General features: G+C 40.2%; 1 protein-coding gene and 1 long non-coding RNA gene across 4 annotated transcripts in view; one reads left to right on the plus strand and one right to left on the minus strand.

Annotated features, from left to right (window-relative positions):
* LOC133267178 (uncharacterized) lies at positions 1-24,671 on the plus strand. Of its 2 annotated transcripts, XR_009742663.1 has the most exons (4): positions 1-176; positions 775-1,444; positions 19,549-19,632; positions 24,585-24,671. It is a non-coding gene; the product is annotated as an uncharacterized LOC133267178 (long non-coding RNA). The 2 variants fall into 2 exon arrangements; XR_009742662.1 differs by lacking the exon at positions 1-176 and having other exon boundaries at positions 718-1,444.
* The window catches only part of MYO10 (myosin X), a 159,201-nt gene continuing 144,680 nt past the window's right edge, over positions 10,747-25,267 (minus strand). For both annotated transcript variants that reach the window (XM_061449258.1, XM_061449257.1), the window contains 11 exons: positions 24,552-24,694; positions 24,038-24,232; positions 22,736-22,893; positions 21,589-21,712; positions 19,567-19,864; positions 17,771-17,978; positions 17,021-17,157; positions 15,982-16,102; positions 13,049-13,501; positions 12,478-12,669; positions 10,747-12,199 (listed from right to left, as the gene is read on the minus strand). In XM_061449258.1, coding sequence (XP_061305242.1) covers positions 12,089-12,199; positions 12,478-12,669; positions 13,049-13,501; positions 15,982-16,102; positions 17,021-17,157; positions 17,771-17,978; positions 19,567-19,864; positions 21,589-21,712; positions 22,736-22,893; positions 24,038-24,232; positions 24,552-24,694 — 2,140 coding nt within the window. In that variant the 3' untranslated portion in view covers positions 10,747-12,088. The remainder of the gene's footprint in view (positions 12,200-12,477; positions 12,670-13,048; positions 13,502-15,981; positions 16,103-17,020; positions 17,158-17,770; positions 17,979-19,566; positions 19,865-21,588; positions 21,713-22,735; positions 22,894-24,037; positions 24,233-24,551; positions 24,695-25,267) is intronic.

Raw genomic sequence — 25,267 nt, forward strand, 5'->3', positions numbered from 1 at the left:
AAAGGAAGTAAATTGTTGCTGTCGCAGCGCTAGGAACTTCTGAAACCGTGAAGGAGGCTACAGGAGTTTCATGCATTCCATCCGTATCTTGAGTACCCAAGAAATGTACTTGAAAATCCATACTGTGTTGTCCTGTCATCTCCACTACTACATTCCTGGCCAGCCTCAGGGTCAAGGTGGGAACTTGACACTTCCCTCTAATGTGGTGGTGGGCATAATAGCTAATGTGAGCCCTGGGGAACTGAGTTCTAAGAGCATGCCTGGTGAGAAATGGTGCTCACCCGTTCTGCTGCTGAGCACAGTCAAAATTGGAGTCAAAGAACATGTCTTGGTGTAAACTGCATAAATTTAAATGATTTTAGTCTTAAGAGCAAAGTAACAAAAATAGAAGAATAATTTTGGATTGGAAGTTAACATCTGTTTCTAGCTTAATTGAGGATCCCATTTGCTTTGGGTTTTTGTGGGAATGGGAGTGATACTCCCTTGATGCTACTTGAAGGTCAACATGCCTTGTTTTCTCTGAGGTAAAAGAGCACAAAGCAAGATCACAAAATTAACTAAGTTGCAGTGTTGACTGTAGGTTCAAACCTGCTCTGTGTTTTGATCAGATGATCTTAGGAAGGAGTCAAGTTTCTTCCCTGATTCCACCTGCTCTATGCAGCGTATGAATTGTACTCAAGAGGAAACATACAAGACGGTATTCTACGTAACCTTTTCTGAAGGACATCTTAGTTTTATACTAATTTGTTGTACTACTGTGCTCTTACCTCTAAGAACCAAGCAGAATAATAAGCCCAGCTAAAAAGTGATTAAATATTGTCTTTGAAGGTCTGAAAGCAAAAGGAAAGGGAGGCTTGCTGAAGCAACTCAAAAACATGGATAGAGAAGAAAGGGTATAGGAAGTAGTTGCAGCAAGACTGGAGAAACACTTTGTTGTTTTGCTTTAGTTTTGTGCTGTTGAATAAAAACTGCCTTAAAAAGATGGTCAAAACAGGGTGTCCTCCCCATGCTGGAAGACAGGCAGATATGTGTGCTGGTGATTGCTTATGGTTACTGAGCACTCCTGGTGTCACTTGAGCATGTGATGCTTCTCTAGGGTGAGTGCAGTGGCTTCCTGCAGGTATCGATTCCCTGGTTTGGGGAGTGGGAGTGCAGGGAATCTTATCAGTAAAACCAGCATCTTCTCACAAGGAAAAAGGGGTAGCAAAAGGAATAGAAATGAAGAAGGTTCTCCTGTACTTATCCTTCTCTTTTTCAGGTCACTGTAGGGTGCTGTGTTACCTGTGCCAAGCTGCTGTTCTAGTGAGCACTGTGCGTAACTTGCCAAAACCACCCCCAGTTTAGCCAGCAGCAGTTTGCTTTCCCTTGCTAGCATTCAGTTACTTCAGTCACATGAACTGTCCTGTCCAGCATCTAAGTCCAGCTGACTCCAAACAGTTACTAGGTAAGCCTGAAGAGAATCCAGGTGTTCCTTACGCACTTTTGAACTGATCATGAAATTCTTAGCCCCAGAAAGGACACTGTGGTTAAAATGTTTAAATTTTGGTTTAACCAGCAGTAGATAGTGGCAACAAAATCCTATGGCCCTAAGGATTATAACCATGGCAGGTTTCAGGTGATCCTTCCTTACCAATATTACACTTAAAAACCTAACTAACCAAAATGTTTGAGGACAATTGTCTGCTCACTCCTCCATAATTTATACTCTGTGCTGTACTCCCAGTCACAGGGGTTCACAGAAAAGGGGAGATGAAACCTGAGAAGGGAGGATGAGGTGGGATTTCAGTGAGCAGGATAGATTACAGATATGGGAACTCTTTCGGATTTTGGTTAAACTTGCATCCATTTTAGATTATTGGCCTTTTCTTTCCTGAAAAGAAGGATATGAACATCCTTTCACGAAGGATATGAACAGAAATTAGAGAAAAGTTCTGTCAGAATAGGTTTTGTAATTTAGCTAACGGAAAAAAAAAAAAAAAAAAAGCTTCAAGTACTGATGGATATGAGCTCTCTCTCCTTTTTACACTGCTGATAGTTCTTGGGCTGGGTTTATATAAATGAGCTTACTGAAAGCACTCTGGTATAAACATCAGTGTGAAAGAAGAGATGGATGATTCACTCCCAGATGTCGAAAATGTAGATGTCTTTTTCAGAAAAAAATAGTAGGAAATGACGAGGCCTTCTACAGGCAGCTGAGAGCGGCCTCACAGTCACAGGCCGTGGTCGCTGTGGGGGATTTTAACTTCCCTGATGTTTCCTGGAAGGACCACTCGGCAACCCAGCCACAGTCCAGGAGGTTCCTCCAGTGTATGGATGATAACTTCCTCCTGCAAATGGTGGATGAGCCGACCAGGAGAGGAGCGCTGCTGGATCTCATCCTCACTAACAAGGAGGATCTGGTTGAAGCAGTAAGGGTTGAGGGCTGCCTTGGTTGCAGCGACCACGAGATGGTGGAGTTCAGGATCTTGTGTGGCAGGACTAGTAGAATAGCAAGTAGAATTGCAACCCTGGACTTTAGCAGGGCAAACTTTGGCCTTTTCAAGCAATTGCTAGGGGAAATCCCATGGGCAAGGCTGCTTGAAGGTAAAGGGGCCCAAGATAGTTGGTTGACATTCAAGGACTGCTTTTTCCGTGCTCAAGATCGGAGCATCCCGACACGTAGGAAGTCAAGGAAGAGGGCCAAGAGACCTGCGTGGCTAAACAGGGAATTGCTGGGTATGCTCAAGTGGAAGAGGAGAGTTTACAGGTCATGGAAGGAGGGGCTGGCCACTTGGGAGGAATATAAGGCTGCTGCTAGAGGATGTAGGAAGGCAGCTAGGAGGACTAAGGCATCCTTAGAATTAAACCTGGCAAGAAGGGTCAAGGACAGCAAAAAGAGCTTTTTTAAATACATGGCAGACAAAACTAACACCAGAGGCAATGTAGGCCCACTGATGAACGGGATGGGTGCCCTGGTGACAGAAGATAAAGAGATGGCAGAGTTACTGAATGCCTTCTTTGTCTCTGTCTACTCTGCTGCGGGCAGTCCTGAAGAGCCCTGTACCCCTGAGACCTTAGATGAAGTCAGGTCGACGGAGCGGTTTGCCTTAGTCGATGAGGAATGGGTTAGAGACCAGTTGAGCAATCTGGACATCCATAAATCCATGGGTCCAGATGGGATGCACCCGCGGGTGCTGAGGGAACTGGCGGAAGTCATTGCTAGACCACTCTCCATCATCTTTACCAAGTCTTGGGAAACGGGAGAGGTGCCTGAGGACTGGAGGAAAGCAAATGTCACTCCAGTCTTCAAAAAGGGCAAGAAGGAGGACCCGGGTAACTACAGACCGGTCAGCCTCACCTCCATCCCTGGGAAAGTGATGGAACACCTTATCCTTGGTACCATCTTAAGGCATATCAAGGATAAGAAGGTTATGAGGGGCAGTCAACATGGCTTCACCAGGGGGAAATCATGTTTGACCAATCTCTTAGCCTTTTATGAGGAAATAACACAGTGGATGGATGATGGCAGAGCGGTGGATGTGGTCTACCTTGACCTCAGCAAAGCATTTGACACAGTCTCCCACAGCATCCTCGCGGCTAAAATGAGGAAGTGTGGACTGGATGATCAGGTAGTGAGGTGGACTGCGAACTGGCTGAAGGAGAGAAGCCAGAGAGTTGTAGTCTATGGGGCTGAGTCTAGTTGGAGGCCTGTAACTAGTGGAGTGCCTCAAGGGTCAGTACTGGGACCGGTATTATTTAATATATTCATCAATGATTTAGATGAGGGAATTGAGTGTACTATCAGCAAGTTTGCTGATGACACTAAGCTGGGAGGAGTGGCTGATACGCCAGAAGGCTGTGCTGCCATCCAGCGAGACCTGGATAGGCTGGAGAGTTGGGCAGGGAGTAACTTGATGAAATATAACAAGGGAAAGTGTAGAGTCCTGCATCTGGGCAGGAACAACCCCAGGTTCCAGTATAGGTTGGGGAATGACCTGTTAGAGAGCAGTGTAGGGGAGAGGGACCTGGGGGTACTAGTGGACAACAGGATGACCATGAGCCAACACTGTGCCCTTGTGGCTAAGAAGGCCAATGGCATCCTGGGGTGTATTAGAAGGGCGGTGGTTAGTAGGTCGAGAGAGGTCCTCCTTCCCCTCTACTCTGCCCTGGTGAGACCCCATCTGGAGTATTGTGTCCAGTTCTGGGCCCCTCAGTTCAAGAAGGACAGGGAGCTGCTGGAGAGAGTCCAGCGCAGGGCAACAAAGATGATTAAGGGAGTGGAACATCTCCCTTATGAGAAAAGACTGAGGGAGCTGGGTCTCTATAGTTTGGAGAAGAGGAGACTGAGGGGTGACCTTATCAGTGTCTATAAATATATAAAGGGGGAGTGTCACGAGGACGGAGCCGGGCTCTACTCAGTGGCAAACAATGATAGGACAAGGGGTAATGGGTACAAACTGGAACACAAGAGGTTCCACTTAAACTTGAGAAGAAACTTCTTCTCAGTGAGGGTGACGGAACACTGGAACAGGCTGCCCAGGGAGGTTGTGGAGTCTCCTTCCCTGGAGACATTCAAAACCCGCCTGGACGCATTCCTGTGTAACATTATCTAGGTGTTCCTGCTCCGGCAGGGGGATTGGACTAGATGATCTTTCGAGGTCCCTTCCAATCTCTAACATACTGTGATACTGTGTGATACTGTGAAATACGTTGTCTGTCTTTGATCTTTCTTCATTTTGATGTTTTGCCTGCCAGGATTTAAAAGGTTTATGTGCAGTTTGTGAGTTTGTGCTGGGAAAAAACTAGGACTAGCACCCAGTACACAGTTGCACGTGTGAGCTGTAATGCCTAAATTAGGTTAGGGGCTGCGCTTCTGGTGTCGGAGTAAATTATGGATGAAAACTGAGGAGAAAGCTTTGTAAATGATTGTATCAAAGAAGCTTACAATTATCAAAGCATTCTAATGCTTCTGAAACATGTTTGAAAATTCTGATGTCAGCATAGAATGACATTGCTGAATTCAATTGAGGATTCCAGCTCAAAAAAAAACAAAACAAAAAAACAAACCAAACCAAACCAAACACACCCCCCCCCCCCCCCAAACCCCAACCCCCAAAAAACCAAAACCACCTTGTTTTGGTGGGAATGCCCACCAGAGCTGCTTTGTCACTCCCCTCCTCAACAGGACAGGGGAAAAAAAAATGTTGCAAAAGGCCTGTGGGTTGAGTGAAGACAGGGACATACTACTCACCAATTGCTGTCATGGGCAAAACAGACTTGGCTTGTGGAAATTAGTTTATTACTAATCAAATCAGAGGAGCATAATGAGAAATAAAACCATAACTTAGAATGCCTTCCTCCACCCTTCCCTTCTTCACTCATGACTTTACCTCCTCTCCCACAGTTGTGGGGGTTGTGATCAGTTCATCACATATCTCTGCCACTCCTTCATCCTCAGGGGAGGACACCCCACACTCTTCCCCTGCTCCAGTGTGGGGTCCCTCCCACAGGAGACAGTCATCCACCAAATTCTCCAAAATGAGTCCCTTCCATGTGTTGCAGTTCTTCATGAACTGCACCAGCGTGGGTCCCTTCCATGGGTGCAGTCCTTCAGGAACAGATTGCTCCAGCATGGGTCCCTTCCATGAGTGCATCCTTCCGGAACAGACTGCTCCAGTGTGGGTCCCTTACATGGGTGCATCCTTCAGGAATAAATTGCTCCAGCATGGGTCCCTTCCATGGTGTCTGCAAAGCAGTTGCTCTCACAATATTCTTACTCCTCTCTGGCTACTGTTGCTCCTGCTGAGTAACTTTTCCCCTTCTTGAATATGTTACCTCATAGACACTAACACGGTCACTGGTGGGCTTGGCGTTGGCCAGCACTGGGTCTGTCTTGGAGCTGGACGGCATTGGCTCTGTTGGACATGGAGGAAGCTTCTGGCAGCTTCTCACAGAATCCACCTCTGTAGCCCCATTGCTACCAAAACCTTGTCATGCAAACCCAATACAAACTACCTGGTGGTATAAGATGAAAAATATAACAGAAGTAATGAAATTATATGAATGTTGCTGCTGCTTCTTATCAACAAATATTACTATTTGGTGATTTTTTGTTCCTTCACTGATAGGTTATGCTTCTTCTTAATCCCTGTTTAGGACCTGAGACAAAGGAATTTAGAGAAGAAAATGTGTGTTGACAAACTCAACAGCTATGGCCAAGCCAGTTAAGAAACCACTTAAACCATTTGTTTTTAGCTCAGAAATACTATGGTACAGCAATCTTGTTAAAATTTTATACAATAATATATACGATAGCCGTTCAACACCAAACTGTGTTGCTCTTTTGTCTGTTTAATCATGCCATGTAGAAGATCAATGATTGATTTTTATTGATCTAATTCTGGACCTAATTACTATAATCTCTTAGATAGCATTATCTGCTTGAATATATATGGTAGACAGTCAATAATGACTTTATAGATTTAGTGCCACTCTTTGGTCAACTCCATCTGAGAGGAGGCGAAGAAGGCCAGCAACTTTTTCTAATCCAGCAATTGTTTAGAAGTAAGGTTTTAGAGGTTAGCTCATGCAGGAGCTGTCATTGGCAAGGAAGAATTAAAATTGCTGAGTATCAGCAGATTTGTACATTAGTATTTTGGCTTTATTTGTAGGGAGAGGGATCTAAGCAAAACTATTAGTCTTGTGGTAAAACTAGACAATGCCTTAACTATTATTGTGTAGAAGAAAGTAATTATATGCATTTGATTATTACATTGACTTTATGAACTTAGTTTTTAGATGCGTGCTACATGGGTGATTTGTCAAGAGTTGATGTTTGACACTGCTTTCTTTAAAAGCTGTAGTTCAAGAGATCATGGCTCTCAAGGTGGGAAGCAGCATGAGGGACACAAAACTGACAGCAGTTGAGCATGGGGAGAGTACGTTTGCTGTGTGGGTAGCCAGAATTGCATTCCCAGCTGCTGTCAGGGAGAGGGCTACAAATTGTGGTCTCCACAGCTAAGGCTAGATGAGGGCAGTGGATGTTATCAGCGTGCTCTGGGAAGGGATAATAGCAAAGAGGGAATTTCACTTGAGTGTACAAGGTAGAAATTCTTGGCAATCTGTGAAGAGGACAGTTAGGTGTAATGTTGGGTTTAGCAAACTGTCAAGTTTCTAGTGGGGGTGGGGACTAGGGTAATGCCTAGCTAGAGAAAACTGGATTGTGGCTCCACGCCTGGAACTGACTGTGGTAGCGTGTAGGGGGAAATACTCTCTCAGGAGGGGGCATGTATGAAAAAAGTTAGGGAAGTGTCTTTCAGACGCAGGCTCCTTTATATAGGAATTTCCCAGAGTGCACATAAGATCCTTCTTTAAAATTGAGAAAACACATCTTGAAGATGGGATTTCATCAACATCTACTGGTTTTTAATTTTGACACAGTCAGATGGGAGGATGTTTGTGATCTTATTGTTGGTCAGTTGGTAAATACCAGGAGTGTGATTCAGGGCTGCCAAGGTGTGTGTGAGTGACTAGCAGCAAAGGAAAAAGAAACTGTGAAAAAAAAGGAAGTAATCTAAAAAGTTTGAAAGTTGCTGCTTTAAGATACAGAATAAACGAATTCTTACAAAAATGAGTAGAAAGGTGGCAAAAGGTTTTATTAATTTTTATTAAGGGACCGTAACCATATAAATCACTAAGGAATAATTTTGTTACTAGGGATGGATTTGAGATCCTTTCAAATGTTTTCATTAGCAACACAATTGTAAGAACAGTGTTTTGATGTGTATGAAGCAAAACTAGGTAGAATAATCCTAAAGGAATGCTTTTATGGATAGGAGTAAGAGAAATGGCATGTAACAACATGAAATAAAATATATACTTGGGAACTAATCTCAAGAACTAGCTGGAATCTTGTAAATTGATTAAATTTGGTCCTTTTTCCTTCTATCTTTATTGTGCAGAATTTAAAGAATGTTGCTATGAATAGGGCTAGTGAGATTGTGAGATACAGGTAAAGTACTTTCAGTTGATAAGAGTTTTAGACTGTCGTTACAAAGCAACAGTAAGGTGTTTAGAACACTGTACCATCCGCTTCTCCTTTGTTTTGTTCTCCTGCCCCACACTGTTGTCTGCTGGTAAAGCCCAGGTAAAGGAATGCTATGGATGGAGCAACTCGCTGTGTAGTTCACTTCTTTGGACCGCTGCTGCCCTCTTCTGCTTGCTTCTCGTAGCTGTTGCAGTATGTGGTGGTTTTGACATAACTGCACCAAAAGCCTTGTGTCTGTTGTGACGTGTTGTGGGAAGTTTTGCCAGTGGATTCCTTAAAGATTAAAATTTATTAGATGTTTGCTAGTGATGCGAGTTTAACTGGCATTAACAACTTAGGAGTTTGAAAAAAATAGGGGTAGATGGATTGAACGGTCCATGAACTAATTGCAAGTGCATGTCCCCACAACCTGCAGCCACCTCGCAGCCCTTTGTGTGTATGTGTTTGTGAAGGCATGGTTGTGTCACAGCACGGCTGGTAGCAATATTCCTCTATCATCTATTAGGCCAGCATGACTTGCAGTGGTGTGGCATGTCTATGCTAGGTGTTTGTACTGGTGTGAACCTGTGTGTACCTGTTACAGCCGCATGCCTCAGAAATGTGGGGCTTGAAACCTAGGTTTCTGATGCAACACTTCTTGGGTGAAGCAATTTCCTTGGCATAGCTTGTGTAATTATTAACAATTCTGGCACCCTGTCAAAGGGATCTATGTGTATTAAAAGGCAGAGGGAAAGTGCTAGACTGAAGCCTGAGGACATAGGTGGAATTGAGGCATGGCCAGCTTTAAGGCGTGCTAAGATGATATCCAGTTGTATTTCCATTGCAGCTGCTGCTCCATTTCTAGACTGGACTGCACAGTTTCTGCCCAGCCCTGGCTCTCACAGCATGTCTGGCCAGTGTGGTCCTGGGGCTTTCCTTGCTGTGGCTGTATTAGACCAGGCACAGTCTGAGTGTGTGGGAACCCAATGTGTGCTCCCAGCTGGTTTTTGACAGGGTCAGTGTGACTGCCTGGGGGTAGCGGATCTCTTGGAGCTGAGTGAGTGGCAGCACCGCAATTGGGGCCCATCCTGGTCCCAGTCCTGAAGACTGCAGCTGCACAACCACTAGGTTGCAGGGCAGCATAAGCTGAGCACCCCAGTGGCAGTGGAGCAGGAACTGCTGCTCTTCATTCTCTCAGAAAATAAGATATTGTCAGATCCTGAAAACCACAACATGCACAGTAAAATTCCACTTCTCTCTGGAGGGACTGAGTAAGGCAGGGTTTTTCTCCTAGAACCCTTTAGCTTCTATTACTTGGTTCTGTATGATTTCTGATGCACTCAACTTATAGAGTGTAGCATTGCCTCTCCAGAAGTACAGATCTACTCTTTCTTTTATAAGTAGTGGTAAGCCTCTATAATGTTCTTCACAAACCTTTATTTCAAAACAAGAATAAAAGGAAAAATGTATTCTGTGAGAAGTTCCTCCCCTCTCTTCAGAAAAACTAAAATGCTACCATAATATATGCCAGAGATAATATCTGTCTCAAGCAAGAAATCTCATGTATTCTTGGAATAAGCTTTTCCTGAAGCAAAATAATTTGCAAAAATAGATCATCTCCTCAATCAATTTTTTAAAGATTTTATCCTTTAAGGAACACTGTTCTCATTTCCAAACCCACGTATGTATCGACTATGCAGTATTTATTTTTATAAACTGTGCATTCTTGCTTGTATCAACAATTATGAAATACTTTACTTGCCTCAACAATAGTAAATAAGATTCTCATGGCAGGTTGGCAGAAGTGGCATGAATGAAGAGAAGCTCTTAGATGTAGTGAAAGGCACTTCTGTGTATTGACTAAGAGCAAACATCCCTCCTAATGGTTGTCAGCATTCATAAGTCAGTCAGGAGGTAAATGAATTGGGACTGGAGAAATGGTGTCAGCTTGTGACCCTGAAGATGACTGTCACCTGGTATATTCCTGGCTTTTTGACCAATTAATGTTGATGTGTTAGGGACTTCCCTGAACATGTTTACAAACAGCACATAGACAAAACTGAACTTTCTTGCTGCACTGGCTGAAACGTATAAATTATGTCATTCCAAGAATGCCTTGCTAAGAGCAGCTAAATTCTTTCTAAATAACTAGCATATGGATAAAATCAGAAATATTACAGTCTCAGATACTCAAGTGTGTGTGTGTAGCTATACATACCAGAGCTATAGCTCTCCCATTTTTTTTGTCTTTCTTAAGTTACCTTTGCTGGGAGGGTGGGAACATTAAATTAGTAGTGTTATTTAGCAAGCCTTTAAGGACTGAGGTGTGGTGTCATAGAGTGACTAAAAGGATCTGCCAGTTGGAGAAGGGTGTAGGATTTCTCATAGCATGCCTTGTTCTCTATAAAGGCTACGTACACTTGTGAAGGCAGCACATGCTGTGCTACCATGCTGTGGCTGGCCAGTAAAAACAAGACATCTTACATCAGGGCTACGCAAATAGCAAAGGCCTGACTTGCACATTCCTTGTGGAGTGGAACTGCTCAGCAGTGCTTCCTCTGTCCTGTTGGTGTAATGGACACATATCACATGGTCAAGAAAACCTGCCCCATCCAACTCAAAGCACATGCACTTTCCAAGCAAAAAGATATACATATACACAGGTAGCCTACACTGTGTTCCTGGATTTGCTCCTGAGAAGACAAACAAAATTAGAGCTTTGTTTCAAGTCCAACTCAGTATGAAGTGGAAACATGGTACACCACATATATTTTCTTTATTGCTGGACTTTTTTTATTTTCAGTAAGTACGCATGATTCTTTAAAGGCGGAGGTTTTTAATAACAGTAAGGTTTTTCAGGTTTCTTTTTTTGCTGTGGACAAAAAGATACCTTTGATCAAAGCTTTGCCTTATATTACAGTATTTCTGTACAAAAATAAAAGTCCAAAATCAGCTTATTATTAGCTGATATTCCCCAATTTATTTACATGGTACTGTCAAGAACCTTCATCAGGCAACCAGGTGAAATAGAGAACTCTGTATTAAAGCAGGTGTGTTGTATAACTTTGCGTTCTCTAATTGACTGTGAAGGGCTCTGACCTTTGGCAGTCAGTCTGGGTTGGCAAGTCCAGCCAGAATTATAAAAGGGTGATGTCTTTAAAAGAAAAAAATTAATATTAAAACCTCAAGCTGACATTATGCAATATTGAACTGATAATTTCCATATTAGGGTAATCTATAAATATTCTCAGCTACATCTCTCTTTATAATACAGCAGATACAGAATGCAGACTTCTGGTACTTATACGGCAATACATATTTGCAATAGTAAAATCAATGTATGAAAATTTTGGAATTTGTTAATAAAACTGCTTATAAAGTAACCCTACAATTGTAACAACTATAACTCTGAACTATTAAAATGTACAGAAGGACTGTTTACACCATTGCACATACTTACTCCCTTTGCTTCAAAAGACTTCTGAAATACAGAATAAAATTAATCAAATTTTCCTGACAGCTCAAATACACATGCACAGTGTGCACATCTATGGAAGCAAGGGGAAACAAAATGTTGGTGTCCATCAGGAAGGCTGCCAGCAGCTCTCCAAGAAATATACCTTGCTCTTCTTCCCCTTCCCACATGTGTATAGGCCAGTAGATTAGTGCAGAATGGATGAATGTAACTTTGTTTTCAGTGTTCTGAAAGATCAAAGAAAACCCAACAAACCTCCTCTTGACTTTTATCAGCAATTTTAGGTCAATACAAGTTGGGTTTAATATTGCAAGGCACTTATAACTGCTTGTATCGCAGTGGATCAAGTCTTAAGGCATTTGTTACATCAACTGAAGATAATAATGCTTTGGAAAGTTTTGAATGAGCCCACAGTTCTAGTATGTAACTATTTCAGATGATTTTCCTGTCCCACCCTGTGGTATTTCTAAAACAATGTTTGACGATATTTTCTGTGGAAACTCCGGTTCTATGTTAGCTTGTCAACAGATGCGATCATTATCATCAGGTCGTTTTGAGGCCAAGCAGTGATATGTTATATTTGGAGCACAGTGGAACTGGTTTTGTTTTCACCTGGAGCTGCCCTGACTTCCATGACTACTCACTGATCGAGAGGTGCTGTAGCGTTTTTTCACGATCATACTGATGTAAGCTTTCATCAGCTTTGCAATGTCAACCACCTGCCAAAAAAGTACAAAGAGCAAAGTTCTTAGTAAGGGAACAGTATGTGAATGAATTTCTTTAACCATAATGATATAAAACGGTCGAGCTTTCAACAAAACCCTTTTGCAGTTAAACAAGAATACTCAGCACTTCTACCTATCTCATCGTGTCTTTCCCTTAGCTTTACAGGGATCTTGAATAGATCTGTAACATTTAGAGCAATTACTTAAATTACTAAGTAGCCTGGCTATCAGAACAGGAAGACCACAATAACAAAATTCCTTCTTTCTCTTACCTCACTAGTTTCAAAAAGCAGTTCTCTTTCATCCACCACGATCTTGTAGATGTTGGCAAGCGGTGCACCAAATGACAAGATATGTTCATACTGGAACACCTCCAGAGGCCTTCCTTCCCCACGCTTGTAGACAGACACTGCATCAGCGCTGACTCCAAGCCACAACTCTTGTGGGAATCCCCCTTCTTTACACTAGAGGAGAAAATGTAAGTTAGCAGCAAAGGGAACAGCAAGAGCCACGCAAACGCAACCCTTACTGTTAACATTCTTGTCTGTAATGATTTTTTGACAAGTGCATACTGCTTATCCCTCTTTGAACACAGCCTTTTACACTTCTCAAACTTGTTTGCAACCCATCAGGCTAGCATTCTGTCCCTCTGTATTTTCTGGTTAACTAGTAGATTTAAATAGTTACAGTGCTTGCTAACGGGTGTATGCTTTTAATATCTGATTTTCTTTTTTACATCAGCTGTCTGAGCATTGTGATCCCATGTTTATGGTTTCACTACTTTGTAATGGAATCATCATGTATACAGGATAAACGGTAGTTTGAGTGTTCAGGAGGTCTTACCTCTACGTCAAAGAGCGTTGAGCCATAGCCAGGCCATTCCTTAATCAAAGCCATATACTTTGCCATAGCCTGCTCCTGGTTCATCCTCTGGAGTTTTTTCCATTTATCAATAATACTAGTCCTGGCAGCTGAGATTTCTTCTTTGACCCACATGTCTAACATCTGATCCTCCTCAACCTTCTGTTTGCTGACAGAGCCACTGCGAAAACTCCTCCGCAATGTTCCTTCAAGAAAGCTGGCTCGTTTCTTCTCAGCCTTCTCTGCTGCAGTAAATGTTTTGGTAGACTGTGTAATGCGAGACTTCAGCTTTTGCAAGGGATAGACTTCCTCCATTTCTGGCACAGTGGTATGCAGAGTGTAATCTCCCTGGAGGTACTGAAGACGCAAAGCTGCTAGGACCTGGAGAGTTTCTTCAGGGGCAGGGTAATGTCCTCTAATCACTGCTTCATGAGCCTATCAAGGGGGAAAAGGTAGCTTTTTATGTACAAGCAAATCTTTGAAAGGACTGAGAGAGAAATAAGAAGTCTATTGACTGCCAGGAAAACCCAGGATCTGAATAAATGATCCATTAAATAAATCAAAAGTGGTAAATCCCTTGGCAAATGTGTTGGAACAGGGTTTACTAGAACTGCAAGGTAACTGAGGAACTTGCTAAATGGGAATTACTGTTGCTAGTACAGCCCCTGGTGAACTCACGTATATAAAAGCAACAAAATTACTTTAAAAAAAAGGAAAAAAAAAGAAAATGTAAAAGTGAGAAAATCAAAATCTAAACATCTGACTGGGAGGAAGCCTTCTATGTTCAAGGACATTAGAAAAATAGGTATGTAGTTTTACTTACTGCTATCAGTGATCTGGCTCTGAAAACTGATATTTCAAGCCAAACAAGCAAAGCTCTGGGACAGCTTTGTAATAATCCTCATTGAGGGGAAAGCAATAAATGGATCCCAGATAAAATTCGTAAAACATTTACATGTTATAGTAGTCTGTAGCATCAGGGATGAGGTTCTGAGCAAAGATGTTGCTTTAAAATCCTAGCACTTGCACACCATTCAAATCTTTGGAAATGGGCAGCAGCTAGGATTTTTTTATTTCTTTTTGTATAATACGAGTACAAGAAAGAAACATGCCTCATGTCTGGATATGCAGGAATTGCAAGCAGTTTAATAAACACACAGAAAGATAATCACATCTAAGTAAGAGCTAGTTCATTTAGGTGTACAGTTAGGATGGAGATAGAATGTGCCTTTAAACATGCAAGATATTTTACCTGAGATTATACACATGCAGAAGAAAAAACTATCTTGTTGAAATGGAAGGACAGTATTTTAATGAGAAAGAAAATCTTTCAGTTCTTCTTCAGTGCCTCATGAGTTAAAGGATTCAAACTTTAAAATAATGGAGGTTACAGAAACCGATGACAAAAGAGAACTTTCTTAATTGGCTGAAAAAAGTTGATGACTGACATCAAAAGCAGACAATTAGGAAAAAAAAAGAGAACTGATGTCAGAATGTAATAAGTCACCTCTTTAAGCTATTGCTATAATATTAATTGTAGAGATTGAATGTGCCATGCTTTATAACTGAAATACTATCGACTTGGCAAGACAAAGTATTTGGCTAAATAGTAGTCAGAACATGCATGAAAACAGTCTGCTTCAGTGAATGTGCTTGTTTTAGCTGTTCACAGAGAACTATCTACATTCGTCTCTTAAACCAATAATGTAATGTAAAATATCTGATGCAGAGCTCTCATGGATCTTCTTGCTGTTTGAACTTCATCCCAAAGCAAAGGCATTAACTGGCTGACTCCTCTCTATGTAAAAACAGCCAGTCAGAATGGCAATGTTTTAAGGCCCAACTAATGCAATAAATTGCCCAGATCTTTCAGCCAACAATAAGCAGTTCTGGATTGAGCTACTGCATTAGGCTCTGGAAAAAGACATTTGGTAGACTCATGATGAAATATGGTGCCTGAAAAGCCAAAGTGTGAACAAGGAATACTCTATTACAGTCAAGATGTTTCTGATCCTGTGGAAGGAACAAGGCTTCAGGCACATGAAAATTGGAACATGTCATTTCTTGGTCACATCAGGCTTGCTTACCAACAGAACATCAGTGTCTTGGCATTGCAAATAGCCTTACACAGAAATCACTATCTGTTCTTAGTGCCCACCTGAAAGAAGCTGTGCACTGGAAGAATTTTTAGCTATTTGAAATATAATATAGAAGAAGGTCAGTCAACAGTAGTAAATGCCATCAGTGAGAGTTTTTGAGCAACTACAGGACTTCATATAATAGAAATCGAACTGTTGATACAGTCAATTTTCATTATAAATCAATTTCACTTATGTTTTACAGTATGTCCTCATCCTGAGCTCAGAACATTAAGTGGATTTCTGCTCATCCTAGCAATTTTACAGTTACTGCTGAGACTGGACTGATTTCTTTTATTATGGTGCCTATATATGAAATCAGCTTTTGATTTCAAATAGAAAAAACTATTATTCAATTAATTCTGTACAGTTGCCAGCACGGGTCTCTAATAATTAATTTGCTTGCCAACTACACATTTTTCACTTTATTTCTTGCACTTTCTTAAGAAAATGGTTCCGTAAGAGCAAAATGAAAAGCAAGTAGTATCCTATTTTTTTATGTGGCTTAGACCCAGTTATCCAATTTTCTACCACTATACATAAAGCAATTCACAAGTAGTACAGAAGAAAAATCGTAACACTAGGTAACTCATATGCGTTTCGCTTGTGTCAGGATAAGCCTATTTTGACCACTGAACTACTTTATTTGCACTTGATGGTTGAATAGTAGTGCATTTAGTTAAACAGAAGCATAATCAAGCTCGCTCTGTCCTGCCTAGATCTCTTGCTTTTTTACTCCTCTTAAAAATGCCTCAAACCAGAACCTCTGTTCTTTACCTGCTCAAACATAAAGGCAAATTCCACGCTATCTTTTGGAACATTTTCTGTGTCCAGGAAGCAGTAGAGCTTGAAGTAGAACTTCCAGTGCATCTCCCCAGCTTCAGCAGTGGCAGCAAGCCTGCACAATGTGTGAAAAAAAAAAAAGAGATCAGATCTATGATATCAGGCTCCTTTCTAAATTGACACCTGAAGAATCTAAACAAGGCATGCAGCTGAATTTTGCTTTGTTACATCTGCTATCAATCTGGTATTGTTGACAGAAGCTAAGCATTTTCCGCAGTTATATCTGCCTGATGTCATTTGGGGTGGTGGTAGTGGTGTGTATTTAAAGCCTACATGAAAATCAGGGACTTACAATGCTGACTCAGTTCTCAGTCAACTATTACTAACCTAAATTCTTTTAATAAACTTTCATTTGTGGCTCAGTCAGGGGTTGATAAAAACAACACTGTTAAGTCCTGTTATAAAATGTAATTGCACAACAATTCAGACATTCCTTTTTCCCTCCATTATTATGTAGACAAATGAGGCCGATTACCATGCACGTAACGTAAGGATGACGAACAGGTATTCAGACTTGTATTACATTTTCTTACTACAGTTCTATGGGTGGTTTCAGTTTTACTGGTATGAAAAATGTGAACCATACTGTGGTGACTTCCATGTGAAGTTAGGTAATAGGTATTAAGGTTGGCAATGACTGCCTGGAGTTCAGTTCTCCCAGTGCTGGGGCAGCCACAACGCTAGTAATGGTCGAAATATTTGTAGTAGTAGAAAAGAAAATGTGCATAAAATAGTGATGATAAATATCACTCTGCTGGTGTCAAGACACAGAAAAACCAAACACAAGTAAATAGGTGGCTCATTAATTCCTTCATGAAAAAAAACAAAGATGCTTTTGTTCCAGAAATGGCCACGTGTGTCATTCAGCTGCATCATCACAAACAAACAAGAGAAAATTTCCAGTGTCAATAATGCTGAATTTATTTGATTGCTACTTGTTAGAGTGGAGAGAGAGAAGCAGAGGCATACTCACTTTTCAAACTTTGCCAAGACATCAGCCACAATGGTTCTGCTTTCAATTGCTTTATCTGTAGTTCCATTGTATTCAAACAAAGCAAACATGTTTCTGCTATCCTCCATGGCCAAGCCGCGAATTAACTTTTCAACCACCTAATGAAAAACAGCACATGAAAAAAGCATAGCACGGAAAAGCAGCACCACAAAGTAAGACAAATAATTAGAAGAAAATTCAGAGCTAGATTCTACATTAGGCTAAAAATGTTGGTAACATGTTCTCATCAGCAGTATTACCTGCTGTCAAATCCCACTTTAATTTTTATACTAAATAATGTTGATTCTTTCAGAATATGTATGTGCTATCACCTAGCCTCATATAACTCCTGTATTTCACCAACCCAGCAAGAGTGTTCCAGTTTTAGAAAGCAACTTGGCTGTCAAACACACTAGTATCTACTCAAGTTATTCCAGTAATGCTTCTACTGAATTGCTTAGTTTTTCCTGCAGTTTTTCCTGTAAGAGGGAACTAGAGTTGGGTAATTCTTTGCAGAATAAAGACAGTTTATATAGCAGGAATTTCTTCAGAACACACTGGGGGGGGGGAGGGGTTGGAGGAACAGCTCTGTAAGCCCTTCCTCCCCTGAAAGGAGTGACCAGTAGAGACGCCCCGAGTGTTTTCAAAGTTTAATGCTACACTGCTGTCTGGAATGAGTACGTAAAGGGACACACTGATTTTGTGCCAAAGCTGTTCCGTCACCACTCTCACCTCTCCAGCTGTAGTGTGCGAGTTGATTGTAATCTTACAGGAGCCCCCACCATGGCAATAAACTGTGGATGTCATCTCCTGCCTGCTGATCAGAGCTTCTATTTCATCCCGCGATGGTACAAACTCCCTGCATTTGGTTTTCTTCAGAGATTCATAAGTAAAAAGTGCATATTTCTCCATTTCAGTTCCTGGAAACTGGTCACGAACCCTATGAGACAAATATAACTACTTTAAGCTGCCAGTTTGTGAAATAGAAAGTTTTCTTATTTGAGAATGTTTGTTTTTCCTGAAAGTACTTCTGTATCCAGTATGCTATTTTATTGACAAGGTCAAAGATTTATCTCCACTGTCAAGGAAAGTGTTTTAACTTTTGTGATGTACTGTGGGATAACTTAGATACTTTCAGCATTTTGTTCTACAAACCTAATGGAAAGAAAAAAGTGAACTTTTATCATTAGCTATAGGAATCTTGCAATGACTCAGATTTGAGAGAAAACAAACTATGAAAATCTCCTTGTAATCAACTCCACTTTTTGTCAGTAACAGTTCTTGTATGAAGACTAAACTGCACTAAGGTGCTAAACCAAAAAGCAATAAAACATACTTGACTGCGCCACTTTGTGGTAGTGTCACTTAGGATACTTGATTTCTATCCTGATTTTCTTAGAGATTCTCTCTCGACCTTACTGTTCAGCAGTTAATAAGTATTATATTAAAGTTGTTAGTACTCACAATTTTAATTAACTCAGTTATTGAAAACTGTTGAATTTGGGTGGCTTTCAATACAGTGTTTCTATGATACTGCCAGTGATAAAATACCAGATTCTTAAGAGCTACTAAGGCTTAATTGTTGTGAAGAAGGACAGTGATTCATGATCTAAAAGGCATAAAAAGATTGCAGTATTACAGAAATGCTGTAAGATGCAATCTACAATATTGAAATCAACCTATAAACGTTGTATCAGCTACGATTTTTTTAACTAGGAGGCCAGTTTGTGACCTGAAGTAAACTGAAAAAGTAATCAGTATTGGATTTTTCATTTTAACAATTTAACAGAATTTTAACAATATAATATGATGTGAAATTTTTTCACTGATCTTACTTTGGTTGAATGATGTATCTTCAATACAAGCATTTTACAAATATTTATAAAATATCAGATTTAGCAAAGTGATTGAAAAAGTCCATGCTCTGCCAAAAATACAGACAAAGCTTTTAAATTACTGAGAATAGTTTGTTGTTAGTGGACTAACTTTACTAATGACACATTTTTCATTCTTCTGCTGCATCACAGCAAGAGGAACTCCACATTCTGGTTAATTAGATTTGAATTAGATTTGCAAACAGACATTTTTACCTCAAATACATCTTTATAGTGTTCTTTTATGTGCATGATGCATATTTCATAAAACTAAGGTAAGCAGGATAAAGAATTTTTAGCAGGTTGATTTGGACAGCTGAGAATGGGACCTAGGGGCATGGGCTGAAAGTCATTTAAGCAATTTTATACAATTACAGAAAGCTCCCCTTTTGTCAACAGTAGCAAATTGCACACTTAATTTTGTGGGATGTTGTTTGATTCTTCAAATGAGAACAATTCTACCTAGATCAACTCATGCACACATTTACTACAACTTCTTTTTAGATTCATTTTTTGGCATAATTAGTTCACAAAGTGAATGCACCTTCAAGTCTCACTTCAAGATAGGTATCTAAACACTGTTACAAGTTGTGGTGAATAGAATGGTGGGTGAATAAACTTCTTTTCTTGCTTTAGGAATTCAAAGGTTCTTACCTTTTGAGATGGAACTTCAGATATTTGAGGATGCTGCGACTCGGCAGAAATGTGCAACTCATGCAGGTGAGTATTTGCCAACTGTAGAGGTTCCCCACGCTCCCAGGGTTAGGCACTTTATTAGTCTGCTTGATGAGCTGACAGTAGAGCTCATCTCGAAGAGGTCGTAAATCATGTCCTGTTTGGAGGATACCTTGGATTATAGGGATGGGATCAGACATAGACTCCAGCTGCTGTAAAGAATTAAATATCTTGATGGCTTCATCTTGCAGAGTTGTGTAGCCTTTGTCTTTCAGCACTACAAAAAAAAAAAAAAAAAGAAGGTGTTTAGACTGAGATACAGCAAGGAAAGCTTTCAGGCTTAATATAGGAATTGCTTAATGCTGTTCTGTGACCCTCATTACGCAAGATGTTAGAATGGGTCTTTTCCATTTCAAATGTATGATGCATACTCATTTTATGGATTAATATGCTATTGAGATTTGTTCTGAATTTAATGAAATCCCACTTTGACATTTTCGACAACATAACTTAAAAAGTCTGTCTTGCTTGACTGGAGTTTTTTTGATGGAGAATCTTCCTTCCAGAGTGCCTATCCCTTCCTCGCTGTCACAACAAAGTGGAAACCTAATCAGATCATAAGTGAAGTAAAGCATGACTGTGTTACAGAAAGTTACAAAGATACATGATGTCACTCCTGTCTACAGCAGTAGCATTTCAATTAAACCCAACCAATATTACTAAACTAAATCATTGCTATGTTTCTGACTTGCTTTTTGAGTGCTGGAAAAGGCGATGATTGTTTTTGTACTCCAGATTATTCAACATGGGCTAACAACTTTATAGTCTACTTAAAAGAACCATGCAGTTCTTGGGTTCAAGAGATGGAATAGATTGTTCTGATGTCTGAATCACTCAGCCCTACCAACCATCAAAGCACAGAACAGTACAGATGCATGTTACAAAATTTCTAACCTGGCATACTATTACAGAAAATAACTAGAATTCAACTGCAAGTCAAGGCAATAACTAAGCATCAGGCCATCTGTGGAGCTACATTTCATATTGGGAAGATTTAGGTAGGACTTCCACCTCAGAGGGAGCTAGATGTTCCTGTCCATGTGAAATAAAGAGCAACCATGCTACACTCCTCTGTGGGACAACCTGCTGAAATGCCAAGAAGATCAGAACTGTGCCTTGCCACAAAGGAGGAGGGGGAAGAGAAGGGAAAGGTTTCTGTTTGGATTTTCCTTGTCATTTGAGCAGAAGGATATCACTTGAGTTACCAGGAAGTCTTACTTGGAATGACTTAGCTTTTAATCAACTCCTACCCTCATCTCAAGGATGAAACTTCTGATTTAAGTCATATCTTGTTTAACATACAGTCACAAAAGCAAATTCTTTTGAAGACACCAAATTCACAACCATCAATAGCTCTGAATGATTCGTTCAAAACAGATTTCTAAGTTAGCAATTGAACTAAGGATATTAGAAGACATGATTACACCTGTTTCAGGAGTAAATGGACCATTACTTTTTAAAACCATGCGCACTCAAATGTTGTTTCCCATAAATAATGCTTCCCATCACAAGTGATGAAACTCACACTTGTCAATTGAAAGTTGTGGCTGCTGCAGCTCCTCAAATAGGTAGGAAGCAACAATGATTTGAGGAGAGTATGATTCAAGGACACTGAATTAATTTGGTTCAGCTGCTTATTTCAGTGCAAGGCTTTTCAAACTCAAGTCTTCTTAGCTGTGTTGCTGAGGGTAACAAACTTATATTACAGCAGCAAAAGCAACCTTCTGTAACACGTGTGCAGGAGCACCTCAAGCACATTGATCTGTGCTAGACAAACTGCTGTTTCCTACCTCCCAGCGAAGAACAGGGAAATCTCTCTCTATTTCTGTTACAAACATGTATTTTGTTTACTTTTATTTCGCTATAGCCCACTGAGAAAAAATCCCATCCTCTCGTTTAGGTTTTTATAAGGCAAAGTGTTTCTATGATTTAAAAACTTACAGTTTAGATTGATGTCCCCATATGGCAGTGGCAGTAATGGTGAGTGCAACGGATGATGAGTGTAGCGGAGAATAGGGTTTCTCTTATAAATCTGTTCAACCACATCAGCATTCAGGCAGTTTTCCTATTGGGGTAAGAGACAAAGTAGGATTTTGGGTCCAGCATTAACAGTTTCATAATTTTTTTTTAAGCGTGTTTTCATTTTACATTAATTTTTAATTTTATTTTAATTTTAAGTTATGAAATACGGGAGTAAAATATCTGTATTCAAGTTTTATTAAAAAAAAAAAAATAAATTCTCCAGCATAACTAATTGGCCTTTTCAGTTAGAATCTACAGTAGCTACCATAACAAAATAGTCCAGAAAAACTGCTGTTGTAAACTTGATGTACCCACTCTGACATCTAAATTCTGTTCTTTGGCCAAGTTTGACAGATGCGTGACCACTACCTTGTATCAACTGTGAACTCCCAGTCTACTGATCTGAAGAACAGCATCTGTAGTCTTGGAATTTAGGACTTGATGATTCTTTTCCATGAGAGAAGAGGTGGCACTTTAAGGGAAAAGGCTGGTAGCAGTTCTCCCCTCTTGCACATTAGCAGAGATCTCCAGAAGGACATTCTCTGCCTATGCATGCAGTATCTCCAACAGGACCATAAAGCAGTAACCATTAATTGAGTATATTTCTCATCACACAGATGAGCATCACATGAGATGCTTAGCTCATAATATCACAGAAGAAGAAAAGAACCATAAATAAAAAATAAATCACAAGAGCTGTGTAGTCCACATCCTGGTGTGCTGCTCACTGCGGACATGGCCAAACAGGTCTGCTAACTCATGAACCTGCACACTATGCTCTACTGCCAGGTATAGCAACCTCCGTCAAGTTACACAAACCAGTAAAACTTGTTACTGTTTTCATGGAAAAAAGTTCCCCTTCTTGCCCTCCATGTTGCCCTTCATACTTTGCTCTTTTTAGATAGAAATTCCTTTATCAGGTCAGCGAATACATTCAGTTTCCACAATTTCAGTCCATGCCACTGTGCGAAAGTTTTCTGCTTTATGGCCCAATACGCCAAAGCCAACATAAAAAGGATTTAAGCAACCATTCTTTCCCAACCCACATCCTCCTGTTTGTGCCTACCTTAATATCCTGAATAAGTTGCTGAGTTGGGGTATCAATTGGCGCTTTTGTGTCAATTACATTCTGGATGGCACTTGACCAGCGGGTTGCCTCATTAAGCAATTTTGTATAGAGACGGTAACAATGTTTGCGTCCATATACAGTTACATTCCAATAACCTAGCACAACAGTAACAATTATTAATCATAGAAGCCATATCTTTAAAAATACCCCAAATTCTATCTGAAAACAACTGTAGTTCCTTTAGACACCAAATACTATATTGTGCATCATGTTGGCAGTTGTACAGCAACTAAGAAGTTGCATGAGTACTTAAGTATCATAATACAGATTTTGTGGTGTTAAAGGAGATTCATTCCTTCAAAAAGGCCTAGGAGTAATATCAGAGTACAATCACCATCATGCAGCCTCCTGTTTTATCCAGAAATCTTAGCAAAAGTGATCATAAGACAACACTATGGAATACTGTTAGCTACTTGTGGCTTATGGGCCCTACTTCTCCAGCCCTATCTGTAACAGGAAAAACTGAGTCTTGCTTTGTACACAAGAGTCTTTCATAGTCTGTGGCACACATACAAACAGGTATAAAGCATCAACTACTTCTTCTGTAAAATTCATTAATTTCACACCAGTGATGTGACAACTATGGTAGGAAGATCATTTCAGTTCAAATTCTCCCTCTGCATCATTGTATGGGCTTTTTATGAAGCAGAAGCAATTAAAGAAAATCGTTTTCATCTTTCACTAGCAAAAGCCTCTTTGAAGTGTCAGTGACCCCAATGAGATTATATAGGACTGTCAACAGTCACTTGTTATTTGCAAATAGCCACTTCCAAGTTGAAAACCAGCTCTGAAAATGCACAGCAGAGCTGTCATGTCAGGTACAGCATGTAGGTTAGCACAAAGAGGACTCTTACCCTAGATGTCCCTATAACTTGCTCCACCAAAGTTAGTCCTCATAGTTCCTCAGCACATAAAATAGTATATGAGGAGAGTGCTGCTCTTGTCTTTCCTCAGGTCTTTGATGTGTAAATGCAAGTGTTCACACTAACTCAGCAGCAGTGTCAGTCTATGACAACTTGGATGTTGGCAAGAACAGATTTTACTCCCATACACATTACCACTGCTGTTTTCCACAAGAATTCCATGTAAAATGCCTCAGTAACCTAGGAACTTTATTTGTTCATCAAACTGCAACCATAATAATCCATTTAAAAAATTCTTATGCACTGTTTGTTGCATGACTAAGCAAAGTAGTAGGATAGAAGGTATCTGAGTGCATATTTGAAGAAGAGTGATTACCTGTCTCCTTGAAGATTTTTTCATCAGGTGGGACTACTGAGCAGAGGCTGTTCAGAACCAGTGTACCCAATTTCAAAGCGTTTTTCTCTGAACTCTTGTAGTAGTCCAAAGAATTGTGCGTCAAAACAAACCAACGCTTCTTTAGTTTTAATGAAGACATCTTCGGGTTGTTCTTTACTTCCTTGTGTAGCCATCCTGGTAAAGACACAATTTGAATCACACAGTTTTTAAAACAGAGTTGAACAAAATTAGGTAGCTAAAAGTTTTATTAAAAAAAAAAATAAATCTTTTGTCAGCCTAGAAAAACGCTTTTGTCATCATTACAGTGTTTTCTTACATGGCACAACAGGAGTATAATTTCAGCTATATTAATTTGTGAGTAAACTCCACCATACGTGGAGATGAGGCTCCAACACTCCTGTGCTGGCACATTATCCAGATTGTATTGTGGGAACAATCTCTTTGAACCTTAATAGATGTTATTTACTTTGTTACTGCCCCACTCTGTTCTTACCCCTCACAATGAATTCTTGTCCCTCCACTCTAGTGTCCCCCTTTGACCTTTGGAGCAGGGTTATCCAGTGATGCATCTCTTCAGGAGTGTCGGCATTACAGTGAAGAACACGATTAGCAGTGATGATCACAAATGAATTTGGCCTATGAAAGTAAAAAAAAGATTGAAAAAGCCTTTACAATCAACATACATGCTGTTTATACCTCACTCATCATAACCATAAATACTGCCCATTGTCTACATTATCTATTCAGATAAAATCCATCCACCTCTAAAGCATTTGTTTCAACACCACTAAACCTAAAAAAAATAAAAATAAAAAAAAAATAAAAAAAAAAGTAAAAGGCATTTGAAAAAACTTGATTATGTTGGATTCACACCAAAATGCCAGGGCTTTGAATGGTGGGAAAGTTTACATTAAATTTCAACTTGTCGTATCTCAAAATAAATCTATGGTGAGAAAACCCTCCAATCTTTAATCAGCTTTGTATGTGAATCAGAACTCTAATTCAGGCTCAGGCCTATTTAGAGTGTCTGCTTCGGTAGCTACATTAGCTAAAACAAACTACAATTTACAAAGAGTATAATCTATTTTTAATGAGTCTGGCTTTTACCCAATCCTACACCAGGATTCACTGAAGCATGAAGAACTAGCCCAAGTGAACTGTGCTGATGGCTCTCTGGATTAGACAGGCAGGTTCTTCAGCCTATGAACA

The sequence above is a fragment of the Pezoporus flaviventris genome, unplaced genomic scaffold (assembly GCF_033815535.1).
Source record: "Pezoporus flaviventris isolate CSIRO_AGI_PZ_B2104156 unplaced genomic scaffold, CSIRO_AGI_Pfla_v1 ptg000007l, whole genome shotgun sequence".
Classification (NCBI taxonomy): domain Eukaryota; kingdom Metazoa; phylum Chordata; class Aves; order Psittaciformes; family Psittacidae; genus Pezoporus; species Pezoporus flaviventris.